At 37.9% G+C, this 19453-nt stretch overlaps 1 protein-coding gene across 1 annotated transcript in view; it reads right to left on the reverse strand.

Moving 5' to 3' along the window:
* The window catches only part of OTOG (otogelin), an 81200-nt gene that overhangs the window by 26407 nt on the left and 35340 nt on the right, over positions 1–19453 (reverse strand). Inside the window, 10 exon segments of the mRNA XM_026041158.1 lie at positions 71–188; positions 6902–7180; positions 9349–9516; positions 12056–12082; positions 12529–12685; positions 14025–14141; positions 14349–14468; positions 14782–14928; positions 15880–16014; positions 16579–16717. Coding sequence (XP_025896943.1) covers positions 71–188; positions 6902–7180; positions 9349–9516; positions 12056–12082; positions 12529–12685; positions 14025–14141; positions 14349–14468; positions 14782–14928; positions 15880–16014; positions 16579–16717 — 1407 coding nt within the window.

Consider the following 19453-nt stretch of genomic DNA (forward strand, 5'->3'; position numbering starts at 1 on the left):
AATGCTTATTATGATGTATATAAGCATTATCCCCTTATCCRAGCTTTTCCATAAAAATACAGATACTTACTTTGGTACTGCCTGACAATTCTTTGCCAAAGGGTCTCTGCACGTCTTGAAGCAAGGGCTTGTGCAGGCATCATAACGCCACTCACATGCAGAATGGGGAAGAAATTGGAATTTGAYATCTGAAAAGCAACCACAATAGTTATTCTCCCACATTTGCAGAAACRCACACATACATATCAGTAAAAAGCATGCTTAAAGGTTCACTGCAACACTAAATCCATTACTTTTTCCAGCTATATTCTCTACAAAGAAAATAAAAAACATTTTTATAACTGTTAAGGTCTTTAAAGCAGAGAGAAACAGCTTGTGTGAGTGCACAGAATAGTAAATAGAACTGAATATGCAGCCTATTTTCCTTTTTGCAATATACCACCGAATTATCCTTGTTTACTGCATATTGCAATCATTTTAAATAAAGTGCTAGGCAAGTTTAGAGCTGTTGCCTTTTTGAGTTTTAAAAACTGCATCAACAAGTGAACTCTCTTTTTGATTATTCATACAAAATGTGTAACYAGCATCATGTTGATTGTGTACAACTGAGGAAACTAATTCTTGGAGAATGTCTTAGAGACACTCTCCCCTTCCAAATGCTACAGAATTTTTCCTGCATTTATGGAAGTTACTCCTCTAGCATTACGAACTTTCTTAATAAAAATGATTTTCCTAAATCAAAGCTATAAATCCAGCTCAAATATACYCATGCCCTTCTTAAAGTAAAAAAGTGTATATTGCCATCTAGTGTTACCCTTCAACAGTCCTCCATCCAAGAACTGAACTTCTCATTGCTCCTGGAAACATACCTTTTTCCAGAATAGCAAATGTATCTACAAAACTTTCATAAACAACTCTACACACTTTACTGAACACATCTGTGACTCCTTCCATGGAAAGTCGTGTCAGCTGTTTAAACAGACAGAGGAAGGCCACGGTCCCCATACGTTTGTTGATAACAACATACAGGGTTCTGTGGTCTGTTGTCAAGAGTTGTAAGGCTTGGGGACAAACGAGGAGGACAAATGGGACAGAATACATCAGAGAGCAGAGGATGCAGGCAGCCCCTAACTGCATTCATGGCCAGCAATGCCAGTATATCCTCATGAAAACTGGGAATCTCATTCCTCAGACCACCCTAGATTGAATACTGGTAAATATGGCAGATACTTAACTTCAATTCTTACCATAAACCTCTTTTAATTATAAAAGAAGTTCTATACACAATGAAGGCAACAATCTTCTATGAGAGATACCACAACCTGATGATGAATGTTATTTTCTCAATTTAACAGAACAAGAATCCTGGATTAACACTGTGCTGTTGTTAATATACCTTCTCCCACTCTTCAAATAAACTGAGGTCTCTATGAAATAATTGTCAYGTTTCCCTCGAGCATTGCTGCAGACTAAGTGCACAGGGTTTCCAAGTATTTACTTATTTATTTTGTAAATAAGTAAATATTTACAAGCATTTACAATTTACAAGCAATTTACAATCAAGCATTTGCTGTGTGCTTGATAAACAACTCTCAGACAGGAATTAACAGCCATCGTGTCTGCAAATTTCATTCTCTGCTTCTCCAGAAAGAGGGAAAGGAGTGCCCAATATATTCCAAGAATTGCTTTCCAGGATCTCAAATATATTGAGTATGGCCCAGTGAATTCCCCTGAGGAAGCCAAGGCTGTGCACTGTTAGGGAAGCTGCTGCTCCAGGCTTAGGGAATGGCATTTCAACTGTGCAAGACACAGTAAGTTCTTATTACAGGCAGCATCTTGCAGAAGGCCCAGGCAGATCATGGAGCAAGCTGGCCAAGGGTGCTAGCCAGTGTAAGGCAAAATGCAGCAAGATGCTGCTCCTGCTAAAGGARCTTCCTCTCCTTAGACTGGTGGGAATACTCCTTCCACACTGTGTACTGGTTTCAGGCTAACTGCAATGCCAGACAAACCTCAGCTTTGCTGTTCCCGCTGTACTTTACTCCACGACAGAGARGACTTCAGCTCAGAAACTGCAGACTTCACCAAACGCCTTCTCCATTTCACGCTTCCCATTTTTTTAATACTTTAACTCCTCTGGCAGCCAGCAGTAAGAGGAGCTTGCGGAGCACAGCACAGCGGCCCGTTTCCCTCACAAGCCAGGAATGGCGCTCGCTTTGCCGGCCCCGAGGCGAGCTGCCTGCCCGGAGCATGTGTTCCTCACCGGGATTCGTCATGGCCGTCGGGAAAAGCCATGTGTCTCCTGCTGAAATCTATCGGCGTTTGTCTTCTCCTCAGTGACAGGGCAAATCCTTAACAAAATGGTAAATTATGCCCTGCATGACGGCGTTCCAGTGCCCCTGCAGACTGAACCCAAACCTAAGAGGAACAGAAAGTGGCTCTAGAGATGCAGGATCAGAGCTGGCCAAGCACAAAGACCCTGCGAGGGTCCTGCCGGGCCCTGCGCTCGGCTTTGCCGCCCGCTCGAGCATCAGAGAAGCCTTTTCTTCCCTACAACTTACAATTTCCATTCTTCATTCTTTCAAAATTGACCCTGTGGTAAATAAGAGCAGTTACTACTGTCAAATGAAGAGTTTATTTTTTATTACTAAGACACTGCAGTGTTTGTTGCGCCACAGCAACAGTTCTTACCAGCTTAGCTGCTTTTTTTGTTAACACTTCTACTGTTTACAGCTCCTCTCTTGCCCTTTCTTTTATTTTTTTACCTCTCAAGGACAAAATCTGACAGAATAACTGACAGAATCTACATAGTATGATAATTTTTTACATGCCATATTAAAAAAAAAAAACCTGTTTGCTTAAAAAAAATCCTCAAATGTCAATTCTATTGAATCTATCAAATAGTTGTATTTACAAGTTATACTTAAAATATCATATTATCTGAACTATCCACTATAAAGAAAAAAGTTTCACTCAAAAAATCAAAATTCAAATCAAGCACTGTAATTGACTGAAAAATCATGAAAAAAATCATGAAAAAAATGGAATACTTTTCATTTTTACGTGACACTTTTGCTGTTTTTCCTAGAAATTTCCAACATTTTAGCAGCATAAAATTCACTTTAGAATGATCTCTATTTATAGCAGCAGCAAGACACTGCTTAGGAACTTAGATTACCTCCCTTCTCAGTTATAAGTTTAGAAACATGAAATCCTATCTAGCCACTTACACATACACTCCACCAGCAAACTCTGCTCATGACTTGAAGTTTCTGCAATGAGAAATAGGTGCAAATATCACTGAAAAAAACTAAATTACAGGTGCAGCCAAAACACTGCCAAAAGCAAAATGGATTTATCTCTCTCTCAAACACTTTTGCTTTGGGTTCCCATGATGATGTTAGATGATCGTACCTTTGCTGACACAACTAATTATTCTCCTGTTCATTCGCACAATAAAAAGAGTCAAAAGTTTGTGTTTGTGGTAAAAGCTGGAGAGATATTTCAGTGCGAGAGCAACTTCAGTGTGACTGCAAGAGCTGCCGAGCAGATGTGTGCAGTGACATGGAGTGACATACCCAAGATTTGCAGGTATCCAGCAGCTGCTCAGCATTATCTAGGACCAGGCCCCATGTCATGATCACTTGGACTGGGAAGCAGGAAAGCCCAAATGAAACTCGAGAGGAGTCCATTCGAAGCAAAATAGGACATTTTAGCACGTGAATTCTACCGAGGGAAATGAGTACGACTAGATTAAGTTAAATTGGTCTATTAGAACAGGAATAAACCTCTCTAAACATGAAAGATGCCTCTCTCAAAAAAAGCTTTCATAAAAAAATCAATTTCATTTTCACTTTTATAATATTTTTATGCCTGAATCTGTTCCAAATAATTAAGATTCACGCATTAAAATCAACAAGAAAAGTCCTATATCAGATGCAAACCTTGACAAATTATCTCTGAGCACTGTGCATGTATTTTCTGCATGTATAAATTGAAACATTAAATTTTTATTTTAGCAGAAATATTCTGCTAAATAGCAGAAAATTCCTCACTAGCATGGGCCTTACAATATAGCAAACTAGTTATTAAAGCATATAACTAACATTATTAAGAATTTTGCTGAAGAATTTACAAAGGTTTTAAGGCAGGTCTCTTGCCATTTTTTATAGTATATACAAACTAAACTTGTGATGATGATAAAAAAAGGCRCATTATGGTGATTCTATAAAAGGTAAAAAGTAGCTAGCTGGAGCCCATTATTAAAAACAGAAGTATACAAAACTGCCACCAAATTCTTGAAAAGATCATCAGTTGTCTACTGTCACTAATTTCCCAACAATTTCAAATACGGATTAATCACTCTTACATGGTATCTAATCTCTGTAATTATTTGTGACTCAGTATATTCTTTCTGGACTGCATGTATACCTATGCAGTGCTGGAAAGAAATCCTGCACAAAATATATTTSCTTGTGAACATGTGTACCCTAGATATTCAATTTCTATCATGAAGCAATTGTAACAAATATAACAAACATTTGTAGCAACAGGAGAACAAACTAATCTGAGCATAAGAAAAACAATTTAAAACCTGAAGCGACTATTCATGGAAAATTCTTGCAGTATTAGCCCATCATATCTGTGTAATTTATAGCCAGCGTATTTCAATGTGACTGCATTTCTTGCTCTGAAGGTGGAAAAAGTGACTTGTCCTCTGACTTTAAACAAACATGTATCTATTGCTGTGGTGATCGGGTCATTTAAAATTCTTCCTTTTGAATGTGCGTCACAGAGCACGGAGAAGCCTCATGAGGAGCTTTCTGGCCAAGGGGATTTACTGGGGCTATTATTCTGCTCCTGATATTTATCCTCTGATTCCGCAGGAATAGCTGTTCCCGGTTCAAGAGTTTCTGATCTGATATGCAAAGCATTTACAATAGTCAGCAGGAAACTCGATCTGCTTTTGCCTGGGCACTCTGGGGCTGGTGTAACTTTTCCATTAACTTAAACAAATGCTGCCATATTTTTAGACCATGTAATTACCCTATATCAGCAGGCTGGGCCCTGTGAAAGTACACTGGAGAAGGATTCAAGCCCTGTGTTTCTCTGCTTATAAAACGCTGAAACTCAAGCCCTCGGATGTGGTGATTAATGAAATGCCTCTTGAGCATTTGATCTGATCCCGCTTGCTGAGGGAAATTGTTTTAGTTTTCCATTGGCATAGACAGGATTTTTGGGTATAATGACTGGAAGGCAAAGACTTCACACTAAAAAGACAGACCACTCTGTGTTAATGGATGGCCGCTGAGAATTACAACACGTTTTAACCTTCTTCATTCCACCTTCAAAGATAAAAGACCAGAGAGATATTTTTATGTCAAAAAAAAAAAAAATAGGCCTTTACTTGAAATGCTGTACGAACACCCTGGTAATGGCATCGGCTCTGACTTCGGCTGTTCAAAACCTCAGCAGCTCGGGGATTACAAGCATTTGTCAAGAGGCAACAGGCATTTGGCAATGACAAAATCTGTCATTTTTGTGAAGTCGGAGCGTGCCAGCCAACAGCTGCATTAGGCTGTCCTCATAACGTACCACAAAACATCGGCACATTCACAATGCCACCATTAACACTTTAATTCAGTGTTTTGATAACATGAAGCTCCGTGAGGTGCAGTTGGCCTCTTCTGTCATAGAAGTCAGTGCCTGTTCCAGATTTCTCTGTGCTAGTGATTCATAACAGTGACTATAAAAGATGGCCAGGTGATGCTTCATTTGTTACAATATTTTAATTTCTTTCTTTTACTTCTGTTACCCCGATAAATGAATTAGCAGTGCATTTAAAAGTATAGCACAATAAAAATCCTTACTAATTATAAATAATACAGATTTTGTAGTAAATAATAAACATCTTGTAGTGATTTTGGAAATTTAAACACCACGCAGAGGCCCGTGGATTCATTAAGTAGTAAGTGTCACCGAGAAACACAAATAATGTATAAATGTTTTTGACATAACTGATGCATCAGTACAACGAATCATCTCCTTTATTTTATAGTCTAACATAACTTGTTACTCTATATGCCACCTTCATTTTCGCAGATAGCTCCCAAACACTTATCATTAAGTTAAAACAATTATTCTGTTACTTTTCCTTACTAATCCAAAAGAGAAAAAAAAACCCATGAACTAGTGGACTATTTTGATGGGTGTTGTTCATCACCAGTTGTTCTAGAAGCAATTTCTAAATCCATATCCTTAAAAGGCTTCATATCTCCTATATTTCTCTCTCTCTCACGTCTCCATGGAATACAGCTACTGGTATGGAAACGGGAATCTCTCAGGTGCTTAGGGACTGTCTCCTGGCAGTCTGCACTGTGTACACAACAGTTCCTCACTGTCCAAGAGCCATCAGAGAAAGGACACACAGATCCTCAGTAAGAGGTCAGTATCTCCATTTACCCAGCACCTGAAACACTGAAGTGTGCTACTGCAGCAGGCTGAGCCTCTGTGAGCGGCCATGTGGATACAGGTCAAGGTCTTTTTCAGAAAAACAAGAGGTGTGAGAGGGGTAATCTACAAGCAGTGCCCATCACGCTGGATGGCACGACCTCTCAGAAATGGAATAACCAAGCCTGAAGTGAGAATCCAGTGATTCAGGGGGAAAGAAGGAGAATAGATTTTCTCCTCACTCTTAGATGCTTTGCAAACATGAAAACAGAATCTATCCTCACTACGTAGTTCAGGAAAGGGTTTTGAGCCTGCCTGCCACAGACCACGGACTGCTCACAACTATTTTGGAGGAGAGGCGAGTAACCCAGCTCTGAAAAAAATCAATACAATGTAGCTTATATTCTCACTGAGAGCAAACTGCTGTTCATAAAATACCTGTTTAATTACCTACCTACAAGTTTAAAAAGGGTTGACAGTCTGAACTCCTCTGTATGATGGTACTTCAGAAGCTCAACTGAAGAGGCTGAAATGTGGATGAAGTATCCTGGCTTTGCAAATGACTCAAAGGAACTGTATCCCGAAATCCATGTATTTTTGTGAACGGCAAAGGTAGATTTGTTGTGAAACTCTTCACTTTTTTCCCATTTGGAAAGAACAAGAGAATTATTGGAGGCCAACTGTAGAAAATAATTTGGTCTCTCCGCTGTTTCGAAYGAAACCAAGTTGGAATCTGAAAAAATACAAAGAACTCACTGACTTTCTGAAACACTCACAATGAGATCGGCTTTCCTTGATACAACACTGCTGATACTAGCAGCACAAACAATGAAAACTGGCACTGGCATTATTAAAAAATAGCCCAATCTTAATCTTGTAAATAAATACACTATATAAGAAGTTCAGAATGCTACATTCTAATAGATTCACTGACAACTGTATATTTAACTTTCTAAATGCCGTGCTAATTTCAACCGTGTTGACAGTATATTAAGACATTTGCCTAAAAGAGAATGAGGAAATATGGCCTAGCAAGCAAGCAAAAATTCAGATTACAACTTTCATTATGAGGTTTGATTAACCTTCACATAACTAGCTTTATCACATTTGGCATCGGGAATTTATACTTCTAGAGATTATCCTTTCTTTAAAATTAAATTACAAAAAAAAAAAAAAGTATCTTGCATTCAGTTTACAGTTTTCTGTCTCCATTTCTAAGCAGTCAGTTCTATGGCTTTTTCCTAAAGAACTTTAACAGCACGGTCTCTTTTCTGGCAAACGTACCCACATGATATGTTACCCTTAAATCTGTACTGTTGATTTCAAGCAAGCCCTTGTAGGATCAATTGCAGTTTGGCAGGTCTTGAGCCTGTTGCAGGCATCTGTTGCTCACAGAATTCCTCTTTTCAGTTTGCTGCAAACTCTGCTATTCTGTTTAAAACAGCCATCAAACTACTGTAGAAAATCAACTATGCCCCCAGGGCCTGGATAGCATTTCTTAAAAAAAAAAGTATACAGAACAAGATTTCTACTAAATAGATAATTGCAGCATACTTTTGTTTAATATTTTTCTGTTTTCTCAGCATAAATACTTTTACTTGGACAACTTGCCATCAAGACAACTAATACAGCAATGCCCATATTCCAAGATTCCCATATTCTAAGATTTGTCTGAAACTAATAAAAAGTTTTCATCGCCCATATTCCAAGATTCCCATATTCTAAGATTTGTCTGAAACTAATAAAAAGTTTTCATCTTTCTGAGGTAAAATAAAACTAAATTTGTAGTACTTGGGTTAACATACAGAACAACAGCTACATAGATATACAAAAGAGATATAAAACCATGGACATGACAACTATTGCATTGATTTTACAAACTCCTCTATGGCCAGATGATGAACTGTCATCATCATAAATGTGGACTGTGTGGCAGAAATCCCATTGCCAGATTAAACTCTGAGAGAGACASTCTATGTGGGACTAGAACTGGAAAACCAACCTTCCCTTTCCAAACCTGAAGCGAATGCAATGTACAAGCGTCTCAAAACTATGACTAATAAAAGAAATCTGGCTCTGGATATTCTGTTACACATGTTCTTGTGTAAAAAGACAATAATATTATGGACCAAATCCTTACCATTTTTCAGCTAGCTCATATCATTTATTTCAACCACACAAGGACAGRCTGTCCAAAGACCTGAGCAGGAGACTCTCTGGGCTATAAAACTGTACTGAAACTCAAGTGCTCTACGGGTAGTAAAATTTGGTATGCACATAATCAAYGTTACAACGTGCTGGAAGTATTACTGTAATAATACTTCTCCACCTATCTGAAGGGATATAAGACTTTTGTCTGTTGAATAAGCTACACGTTCCTTCAATGGAAATCTTGGTTAGCACTTGAAGGAGATGTATTTGTAGCAGCTCAGATTAGAGCCATGGCTATCCCTGCACAGGTCAGCAGAGACTAAACCATGGTGGTGAAGAGCACGGGTTAGAGAACACACTTTTTGTGTCATTCTTCTCCCTTTCTTCTCCACCATCTAGCTCAGCCATAGGAAATGTAAAGGGGACAAAACTTATATGGAGCACGYGGCTACAATGCTCATTTCTGTGCTTTGGGAGTTTTCATGAGGAAGGGAGAGGGACACTTTTCAACTAAAGTATTCTGCCTTTTATAAAACTACAATCATTTAATTARAGCCAACCAAATGGAAGTCTAGGCAGACACCTTCAAGCTTCAGAACCATCTGACAAATATATAGAAAAGTGGGGTTTTTTGTTGTTGTTGGGTTTTTTTTTTTTCATTTGTCCCAGGTCTATGCTCAGATAAAGGCTTGTGTCCAAGAGCAGAATATGTTCTATCCTACTTAAGCTTCTAGGTTACAGTAACTTTACCATGTGCTCTGGGTTTATAAAGTCCTGAAGTCAGCATAAAGCTCACTGCATGTCCAGGAACAGAATCTTCTGCTCTCACTGGGAAAACAAAACCATTCACCAGTTTCACTGCCACTGCAAATTCTCCGTCCAAATAGCTGACCAGTTTGTAGGGGCCTTTTCCCAGAGCTGTTGAGAAAAAAAAAAAATCAAAATTACCTTTTATGTCAAATGTCACAAAAGTCTGAGCTCTAAATATTATGACACCACATATAACGAGACAAGAATTCTAGGTACCATGCACTAACCTGTGCAATGACAAYGAGAATAAAGCCAAACTCTTTTTAGAAAACTCCTGTTCTGAAAACTGTGCCAAATATCTATTTACAATTCACAAGTTTCATGATAAGCTTCTCCTTTTCTCCCTGCTTCTGATGCACTTGGGTTTCATAGTCATTTCATAAAGTTAGCTGAGCTCTCTGAATTTCCCTTGGACAGATACCCAAGCAATTTGATCTATAAGTAAACAGAGTTATAAAGAACATCTTGGGATGTCTCTAAATTGCTTATTTGTGTGCTTGACCTTAATATGCACTTTTCACTATTATTTAAAACWGTTTCTATTAATGTCCAAAATGTGAAGAATTTTGCATGGAATAAGTTTGTTGGCATAAAAAAAAATCTGCAAGCAGTGTAATACTGCAGCATACATAAGGCTGGAGAAGTGGGACATAAAGAAATTGTCTAAATAAGCACAGGAATGTATATGTTTTCTTTACAAATAACAAAGCCAGAAACAAGTGATTTGATGCTTCTCACCAATCTCTCAAAGCCACACATATTTGGTTTGTTTCAATTACAATGTAGCACAGTATTTTACATATCATTTTCAAACACTATTTGGTATGATTTTTATAACCTTCTCTGTTAAAATCAGACACACCAGATTATATCTGAGGAACTCTCTTCACTCCCATTTCACACACAAACCAGAACACAGCAAATGGTCCTCTGGGCTAGAAATCATCCCAAACTTCTCAGACACAGCTAATCCTATTGCCACCTGACATTGGTTAAATGAGTTAAAGATCTGAAATGTCATATGCAACTTTTCCTGGTTTTGCAGCTCTCCCTAGTCTTAAAGGTCACTGTCAGTCTGGGAATCCYCAGCAGGGCTGGACTTCAGGAAGTTTTCTGTCCTGATGGCATGAACAAGCAGTCCCATTAGGACACAAGCTCATGCCAGCTTCAGGCAAAGCAGAAGGACACAGGGAGGTGAAAAACATCTAAAAACTACATTAAAATCTTCTGTTCTGGATATGATTTTGTACATTGAAAGTCTTAGATCTCAGATCCTATCAAAACATGAGAAACCATAACTACTAGCAGAAAACTTCTCCCTCTCCATAACAAAAGGCTTCTTCTGGATTACATCAGATTGGAAATACTTGGCTTGCAATTCATGACAAAGTTACTCTGAGAAAGTCCAAGGCAGCTTCTTAGTTGTCTCCAAACCTAACTAATTTTTGTCTGTGCCTCTGTATTCAAGGTAGAGAAGAAAGTCTTCAGCCTTGCAATGACTTTTTGCTCCACTGCYCTGAAATATCCTATGTTGAAACCTGATGAGCTAGATAACCGTGCTTATTACATGACAGCCACATGCACAACTCCCTACTCTGTAGACTAATTTCTGTCAGTGAGAATTCAATATTAAGTAAAACTAATACTACACTTCAAAACTTTATTTCTTAATACGTAACTTCAATCTGTTGAAACTGTAGTGAGATTACCTGGTGTCAGGCTGTATTTTATTAACAAAAGAATCCAAAAGGGAATGTAAGACTACAGTAATCTCTTACATTCAATTATTATTWTTWTTTTTAATAAAGGTTTAAGACTGACTATATAAGCAACTTAATCCCAATCAAAATCTTTTCAAAAATTTGTATACCAAAGAAGGTAAATTTCTTGGACGCATGTTCTACACCTAACACACGGAACACAAGCCTCTTCTAACTTGGATTCATTCCCTCTCAGGGACTCTTCCTGGGGTGAGCTGCTGCCAAAGAGAGTCAAATACAAGACCAAAATATCACACATCACCTATCTACATAGACTGGCTTCTAACAAGTTTGACAAAAACAGCTAAAAATAGTAGAAGCCCTGATCATTATTCAAAACAGATTGGTTTATAAGGTAATATCCATGCTACCCACATTGGGCCAGTTTGGCACCTCTTTCTGAAATTAATTCTAATGCAGCTGTAATAGTTATCACTTAGATATTAAAGCAAGGTGGGCATACCTAAATAAAAACCCTTTCCTAATGTGAAAAAGTTGAAATATAATTTACAACCAGCTCCCTCCAGGGGCTGCACAGGAAAACAGAACCACGAGCATCAACACTGGAGTGCAATATTCCTTGAGCAAGATGTGTCACTAATACGATCAGGTTGAATATTCTTTTAATCATTTAATGACTCATGACCCATAAAAGGAAGCTGAATTAGTTTTATATTAGTGAGAAAGACCCATAATCAAAATGAAAAAGGTCAAGAGATTAAAAGCGTTCAGAAAAGCAAAATAAGACAGTAATGTGGAATCTTGGTTATTTAAATAAGATTATAATTTCCAACCATTTTATCAACACATTTTTATACAAAGTATTAAGAATTATATCAAGAACATAAAGATTCTGTTGATGTCTTATCAGCTCCTTTCAGACTTACCTTTGTTGAAATACTCACAGTCATAAGCTAAAAAAGACAAAAAAAAAAGAGAAATTTAGTTGCAGGTGTTCTGAAGGACTGAAAAAGATAGCTAAGCAGGTTTTTCATTACCCCTTACAAGTTGGCCAAGTTCGATGGTACACACACATTTATTCATTTGCCAAATATTTATTTTATTATTTTGAATAAAATATTGATTTAAATTATACTAATTTTAATAAAGTATTTTTCTTTAGTAGCACTAAGATATRCACACACACATACATAGATATATAAATATAAATCTCTCTCCCTATATATGTATAAAGGTAGTCTTTTTGTGACCTCTAGTGGTTAAGATTAAGCTTTGCTGTCTTTCCACGCTGACATTAGGACACAGGCACATAGCCTGTGTTCTAATGAACACAACAGATTTGCAGTCTGAGCCTAATATACAGTGGCAGCCACTGATAATGCTGGTTAAACAGACTCACGACACACTCTAGGTGACCTCCAGTCCACAGTGACTCCATGCTGGCAGCACTGGTGCGCGTACGCCGACACGCTTGTGCAGAAACACTCACAGTCCCCTCCCTGGCTACAACCACACGTATCTTCCAAGCAGTTTGAGTAAAACCAGGTGACRTCGATCTGGAAACACAAACATCAATAATCAAAGACTATTCATATAGTCACTGGCACACAGTCATTTCAATAMAGAGCTATAAGTCTTACAGAATTCAACATGTATGACCTCTAAGTATTAAAGGTTTTGCTCTCAATGTTCATCTGAAACACAGAGAGAACAGTTAACTAAATGAACATCAAAAATCTTCTACTGTATTCAGCTCCTCAGTCAAATCAATGACCCAGTAGAAACATGCTAAGATGTTCCCCTAAGCTTATGACTTGCACAGTTCTGTAATATTTAAACCTTACTAAACTACACAGAACCCTACAGAAGCTTGTGAAACAGTAAGAGAACCTTCACATAAATACAAATAAATACATCTTGTAAGTGTTAAGAAAGTTAAAGATTAATTAATTTGCTTTACTGAATAATTCCAGGATTTATACTTGAATAATACTTACAAACTTAGAAGGAACTTTTGAATAATACTCAAAAGTTAGAAGGAACTTGGTCCCTGCCTTAGGCACTGGACTAAACCAGCAGTACATTAGTACAAGCTGCACGTCAACTTCCATTTTGCTCCAAAATAATATTACATGAAACTTCTCTGTAAGATGCCCARTTGTCTTTCACAAGAAATCTTCCTTCTCTCTGGCAGTCAGTCTGACACTTACAGTCTTTAAAAAACACGCACAGTCTCAATACCTGAACATTTTGGTATATGCCATTTCCTATATAATGCCTTGCTCTAGAAATCAGTCACCCCATTCTCCAACTGAGCCAGTTGCCTGTCAGAACAAGTTGCACGACCCATTTATTTCCCTTCCATTCGGAGTGGCTGCCTGAATGAGCTGCAGCCATTTGCTTGTCTAGTAACAAGCTCTCTACATCTGATACTGCCTAGAAGCTGTGAAGCGATTTAAATACGCTTAGTAAATGTGCCTGCTATATTATATTTTGGAGGAAAATAAGGCAAGTGGTTATGATTATGCAAACGTGGCAGAAAAAAAAATGAGCTAACACAAAATGAGTATAGTTCTGTTTCCATAAATCATAAAGGGACTAATAGGATTAACTGAAGCGTAGAATGCAAAGTGCCAAAGTGGCGGATGGCGACGCTAACAGATGCCCTTCTGCCTCAATTAGCTAAGTGCACATCGTTGTTATGACAAAACCGGTTAAATATTCACTTTTTAGAACCAGAATTAGATTAGAATTAGAATCGGTATGAACTAGGCTTTGGTGTGTTCTGTTTTGCTATGACAGTTAAAATTATCCCATCAGAAAAACAAGATTATGTGACCTCTTCTCCAATGAGCTATGTTCAGGCTTTTACATCTATTTGCCATCACAACTCACCACTGGATGGCAAGCTTCAAATGCTTCACTTAACAGTATTCCACATTCCTTCTTGGCAAATGGCTCTCTGAGTGGATTCAAACTGCACGGATTTCGAATGTCAGAGCTGTCAACACACTTAACCAGAAAGAGAATATCAGAATACTGCACGTCATTTTTCTGTACATTGCAGAACTACATAGAAAGAAAATGAGTATTTTTCTGCTTTCTGTTCTTCTGCTTAATGGATTTGATACCAGAACCACAGAGACTGCAATTAGTTCCGATACTGCAGGATTACAGATACTGCAAAGTCCTAGCAATTACATTCTTGTTACTACGTACCTCTACAGCTGTCCAGCTATTCCCAAACTCTTGAGAGTTTGTTAATTCAAAATTATCTGGAGTTCTCAACTCATTTACAGTTTTCAAATCAAAATTTCCACATAATCCAGTCAATTCACCCTGAAAAAAAAAAGAAGTTGCTTCATTGTAAATTTGTCATATTTGATTGGAAGTGTTTTGCTGGCAATATACTTTTGATATTTCAATAAAATACCCACTCCAGTCACATATAGTCTCTGAACTGAAGGAGAATGTTATCCTTACTGTATATGACTACTCTAAATGAGACAAGGTAGTTGAATGCTACTCTCCTTGACTCTACCACTGAGTTCCTAAGTGGTTCCTGACACATGGCTATATAACATATATCGCTTAATAAGACCTACATAATTATGTTAAATAAATGGCATCAAGCATGCTGATTTCCACTTACCTGCCACTGAGGACCCATCTGTACATGAACTGTCGTTCTCTGGTCCCACAGGATAGTGATGTGCTCATCAGGAAAATGAACAACAGTAAAAAATCCAGCTTTCCAAACTTGTAATTTCTGTAGTCTGTCTATGTAACTAGATGAGCTCTATTCAAAATAAAGCAAAGCAGCTTACAATGCAAGGAGTTTCTTTACAAAATGTTCACTTGCTAGGAAATGAAAAACATTAGTAGTAAAATGAATGACCTAAGTAGTTCTCATACAGAAGTCCCAAACACTGACAGAGTGCCCCATAGGAACACATGTTTAACAAAAGTAGTCCGGATTTTGCGTGTGAACAGTGTTGAATTTTTATGAATTGTCTTCATTTTACAAATTGATTTTATATCTAATTTATAGAATGCACAGTGGCAATTGGAGTGAAGATTAAAACATCAATGGTTCAACAGGGAGGCACAAAATTAGTCATAAAGTTCCTAGATAAGATTTTCACTTAATGATATAACATTACATCCAGAAAGTCTAAATGTACTGAAGACTCTGAATTATTTATAGCAAGGATGAAGATGTCTGATTTAACTAGGCAATACAGAGGGGGCAAAATTTTCTTTGTGCAGCTGGTTTATAAATCATAAATAGGATTGCTTAAACTAATGTTATAAATATTGAATATTTACAGTAATAGTTTGCAGTTTGGCCAAAAATAACAAAAGTGAAACTCACACTTGGAAGCACACCAGAAACTGCAGTTTATTTTTTGAAACTGTGTAGGAACATTCCTCCTATAGAGCTATATCCCAGAACAGACAAAAACCTTAGTTCCGGTGCAATTTAGAGCAAAACTCCCACTGGCTTAAAAATGCCCAGATTTTCCTTAGACACATCAAGGCTAAAGAGAAGAAATAAGATCATCTCATTTACCATTTTCATGAAATACACCCCAGATTTTGTCTATGGTTTCCAGTGAACTCGTGCCTCTGCAACTGAAGTGGCATGAATTTATTTTTTTACCAATGAACAAAAACTCCTCTCCCTCCTTCCCACCCCTGCAAAAGTACATTTGTTACCTTTTAAAAAGTGTTAAGGAATGAAACTTACTGGATTCCCAGTATCGTCATCAAATATTAAAAAAGATTTTCCAACATTAATGGAAAGGTATTTTCTACAAATGATTCCAGTACTAAAGCAGTTAATATTTTCTATAATAACTGAGAAGCTGGTTGAAGAAGTCCCCTGCAGAGAAAGCAATAACATAGCCACAGTTAAATAATAATAAACTAATAAAGCTATTTTTATATATATATATTTGTGTGTGTGTGTGTGTGTGTGTGTGTGTGTATATATATGCATAATACAATCAGCAGAAACATCAATATGTTATGCTTGGTTCATTATGCATAATATTATGCATAATAATGTTATGCATGGTTCAAAGCTTAAGGAACATTAAAGCTTAAGAATAATACATAAAGCTCAGTATATGTGCAGACAGGAAACATGCAGTAGAAATAGTGGATTGTACACTGCATAACAAACTGCAAATCCAAAGGTTTACCTTAGTTAATTCCATAAATTTGCATGAAAGCTTTGTCTTCTCTTAGTCACRCTTTTAAATCAAAACCACTGTTACCGCACACAGAACCAAATGAAATTTTTTGGAATATTATATCTATTATTTGAGTGATAGTAAATAAGGATTAAAATACAAGTAGCAACAATTTTTAAGAGATTCAGTTTTAGAAATTTTCTCTAATTTATAACTCCAGTTTTACAGAAGCTTTTTAAAAAAAGTCTCACCTTAACCAGGTAGACCTTACAAGCTCCAACGAAGTCAAACGCGAGTCCATCAAATGTCCTGTAATGTCGATCCCCGTAGGCAGTGCACATCGACGGGCAAGGATGGAAAGTGCATTGGAAAGATCCGTGTTGGCAAACACTGAAAAATGTAGGACCAGTTATGGTAACATCAACCCCAGAGAAATGCTCACAGCAATAACACTCCAGTCATACTTACTAAGTATGAGGATTATGGGCAGTAACACCTTTTAAGGTTAACTAAAAGCAACATTAAAAAAAGAAAAAAGCTTTGAAAAAAGAAGTTACGTACTGAATCCACACAGTCTGTGCTTCTCCCTGTTAAATTTTACAGGTTCCGAAATACATGGAGACTGCATGGGCATTTCTTTTATTGAAACAAGAAAASAAAAACTGCCTCTAAAGGAAATACAGCTCGTCCTCTAGTAACTCGTGTCAATAATGAGCCACACGAGTAAAGCCTTCTTCACCATGTTCTCCCAGTACATTTGTTTCTGCATTAGCTGAATCATAGAATAAACCAGTAGTCTTCCCTTTTACTACAGTTCTTATTCACTCTCTATGTGAACGTGGATTTTACATTAATAAAATGCATTTATAAAGAAGAATGGATAAGATTTCACTTCATGAATGCAGAGGTAGTATTTCAATATGGTATTTTGTAATCTCCTAAATCACTGAGACACTTAGAAAAGATTCCCTTGATAAAAGCTGCAGAACTTGTCGTCTTGTATAACTTTATTATAGTTTATTATAGGTATAACTAAATACAGATCATTAWTACAGGCTAAATTTACTATGCAGTATAGCTATACAGTATGTTCATGTTCAAAATCATTAGTTGATTAATCTCCTGATTAAAGTGTTTCAYATCTTACAAATAACCTGTGAATTTAATTTACGAAAATACTTCAGAAATGGCTCTTTTTTATCATCTCAAATCCTTAAGAGAGAGCTAATAACAAGCTAGATGTATTATTTCTATTTTCCATTCATATTGCTATCATATGTGAGAGGTTAAAATGCTGTGGTTTTAGTAGGAGTGGCTTTTGTCAAGAAAACAGAGTAAATAAAACTCAAGGCAGTTCCAGTTACTAGAAGCAACATGTTTTCTTCTGTTCCCTTAGCATTTAATAAAAAAAATAAATAAATAAAAAATAAAAAAAAAAAAGAGCAATTTTACAGATTTTCCAAGACTGCTTATCCCATCATTGTCTTGGCCCATTGCTTGTGCTTTATATGAGCACATACATAAATACACTAAGCATATTACTGCATTACTGGTAAAAGTACTACATTGCTTTAACAAAGCATAAGCAGATGGCAGTAGRACTCATCTCAGTTAACTCTAGTCCCCTTAAAGCAGGGCCTAAGCCAGGATATCAAGCTTATTGACAGAGTATTCATGCTATTGAAAGTACATTTGAGCTGAAAGAGCAAGTGCTGCTTCTCATGCTGCCTGTGAGGCACCAGGGTTGAGCTTTTCTCTTGGCCCATCCAAGAACTTTTCAACATGCTGATATATCAGGGGCCCGTGGAGAATTGCTTCATATCAAGCAATGGGTAGGGAGCTCCTTTACACACATTTTAAGCCAAAAAGCAGCCCTCAAGAGTCTCGTTATGTCTTCAACCAGACTTCTGTACCACARTCATGTTTCATACTAAGCAAATCAGCATTTTTCTATCAGGACATAGAGACTCCTAATTGGAAAAGCAAACTATCAGCTTTATCTAAAACTTGACCAGCTTTTATTAAYACTTATTTCAAATAAGTAAGCACAGAAGAAAACAGAAGGCCCCACAGAGCAGCCCATAGACACTAACCAACATTCCCTCAATGGCCTCAAAGTGAAAACCAAACTAGCCCACCTCGCAAGCTGGGAAACAGACTTGAGTTCTGCCAGACCCTGGCACTAGGTGTGACGGTTCTCAGCTTCCCATAGGCAGTTTGGCAACTTACCAAGTTCTACTTGTCATTTTACTGTTCGGTGGAGAAATGAGATCAACACTTATGCTACTAATATTATATCCTACATTATTAGTAAGATGATATTGAACACCAATACCACAGTATTYCTGTGTGCTAACTAACACTGAAGCCACCAACAACTGTTATGAGCACTCAAGTGGGTACATTTCCAGAGAGACATCAAATACACCCCTGGGTACAACCAGAGGACATCAAAAGACCTTCTGCACTTCATGGCCAGCACGTCACCTCTGTGGAAAGCAGAGCTGCTTGTTGCAGACTTCCAGCCTGTCTGTGCTAATTGCTAAAAATTCATTATCACTTTGCACATCTTTACTTCTTGACATGGAAAACTAGAAAAGCCACGAGAGCCTTAAGGAAGTGTGCATGAACTAATGGGTCTGGCCTCACAAAAAAAATGAAAGAAAGGTAAATATCCAATATCTTCCCTCCTACACTGCTGCTGCCTTTGGTGAAGTCTCAAACAGATTAAATGGGATATAGTGGTTCTTTCTGATGCAAGCAATCCCACACCAGGTCCACCTGGAGAGGCCTTTGGAAATAAGGGGGTGAATAACCCGGGTCGCTTTACCTGCCTGCCCGGTGGAGATGGCTTGTGAGTCGCTTCACCAGTCGACCAAAGGGCTACAAGTATCTTGTAGAGCAGAGAGTGAGGACCTGACGAGAGGCAGAGGTAGGCGGTCAGCACGAGGCTGGAGGGGGCGAGGACATCCAGAGCGGACAGTGAGCAGCACTGCCGGCCAGGCCGTGGCTGCGCGGGGCTGCCCCGGGGAGACACTGGCTAAGTGCAGCCAGGAGGCTGAAAGAAGGGGACGACAGGACCTGCTCTGCTGGCAAGCTGGAGGCTCCGCTACCCCGACATCCTGA

This window comes from Nothoprocta perdicaria, unplaced genomic scaffold (assembly GCF_003342845.1).
Source record: "Nothoprocta perdicaria isolate Ctin4 unplaced genomic scaffold, notPer1 scaffold_28, whole genome shotgun sequence".
Taxonomy (NCBI): Eukaryota; Metazoa; Chordata; class Aves; order Tinamiformes; family Tinamidae; genus Nothoprocta; species Nothoprocta perdicaria.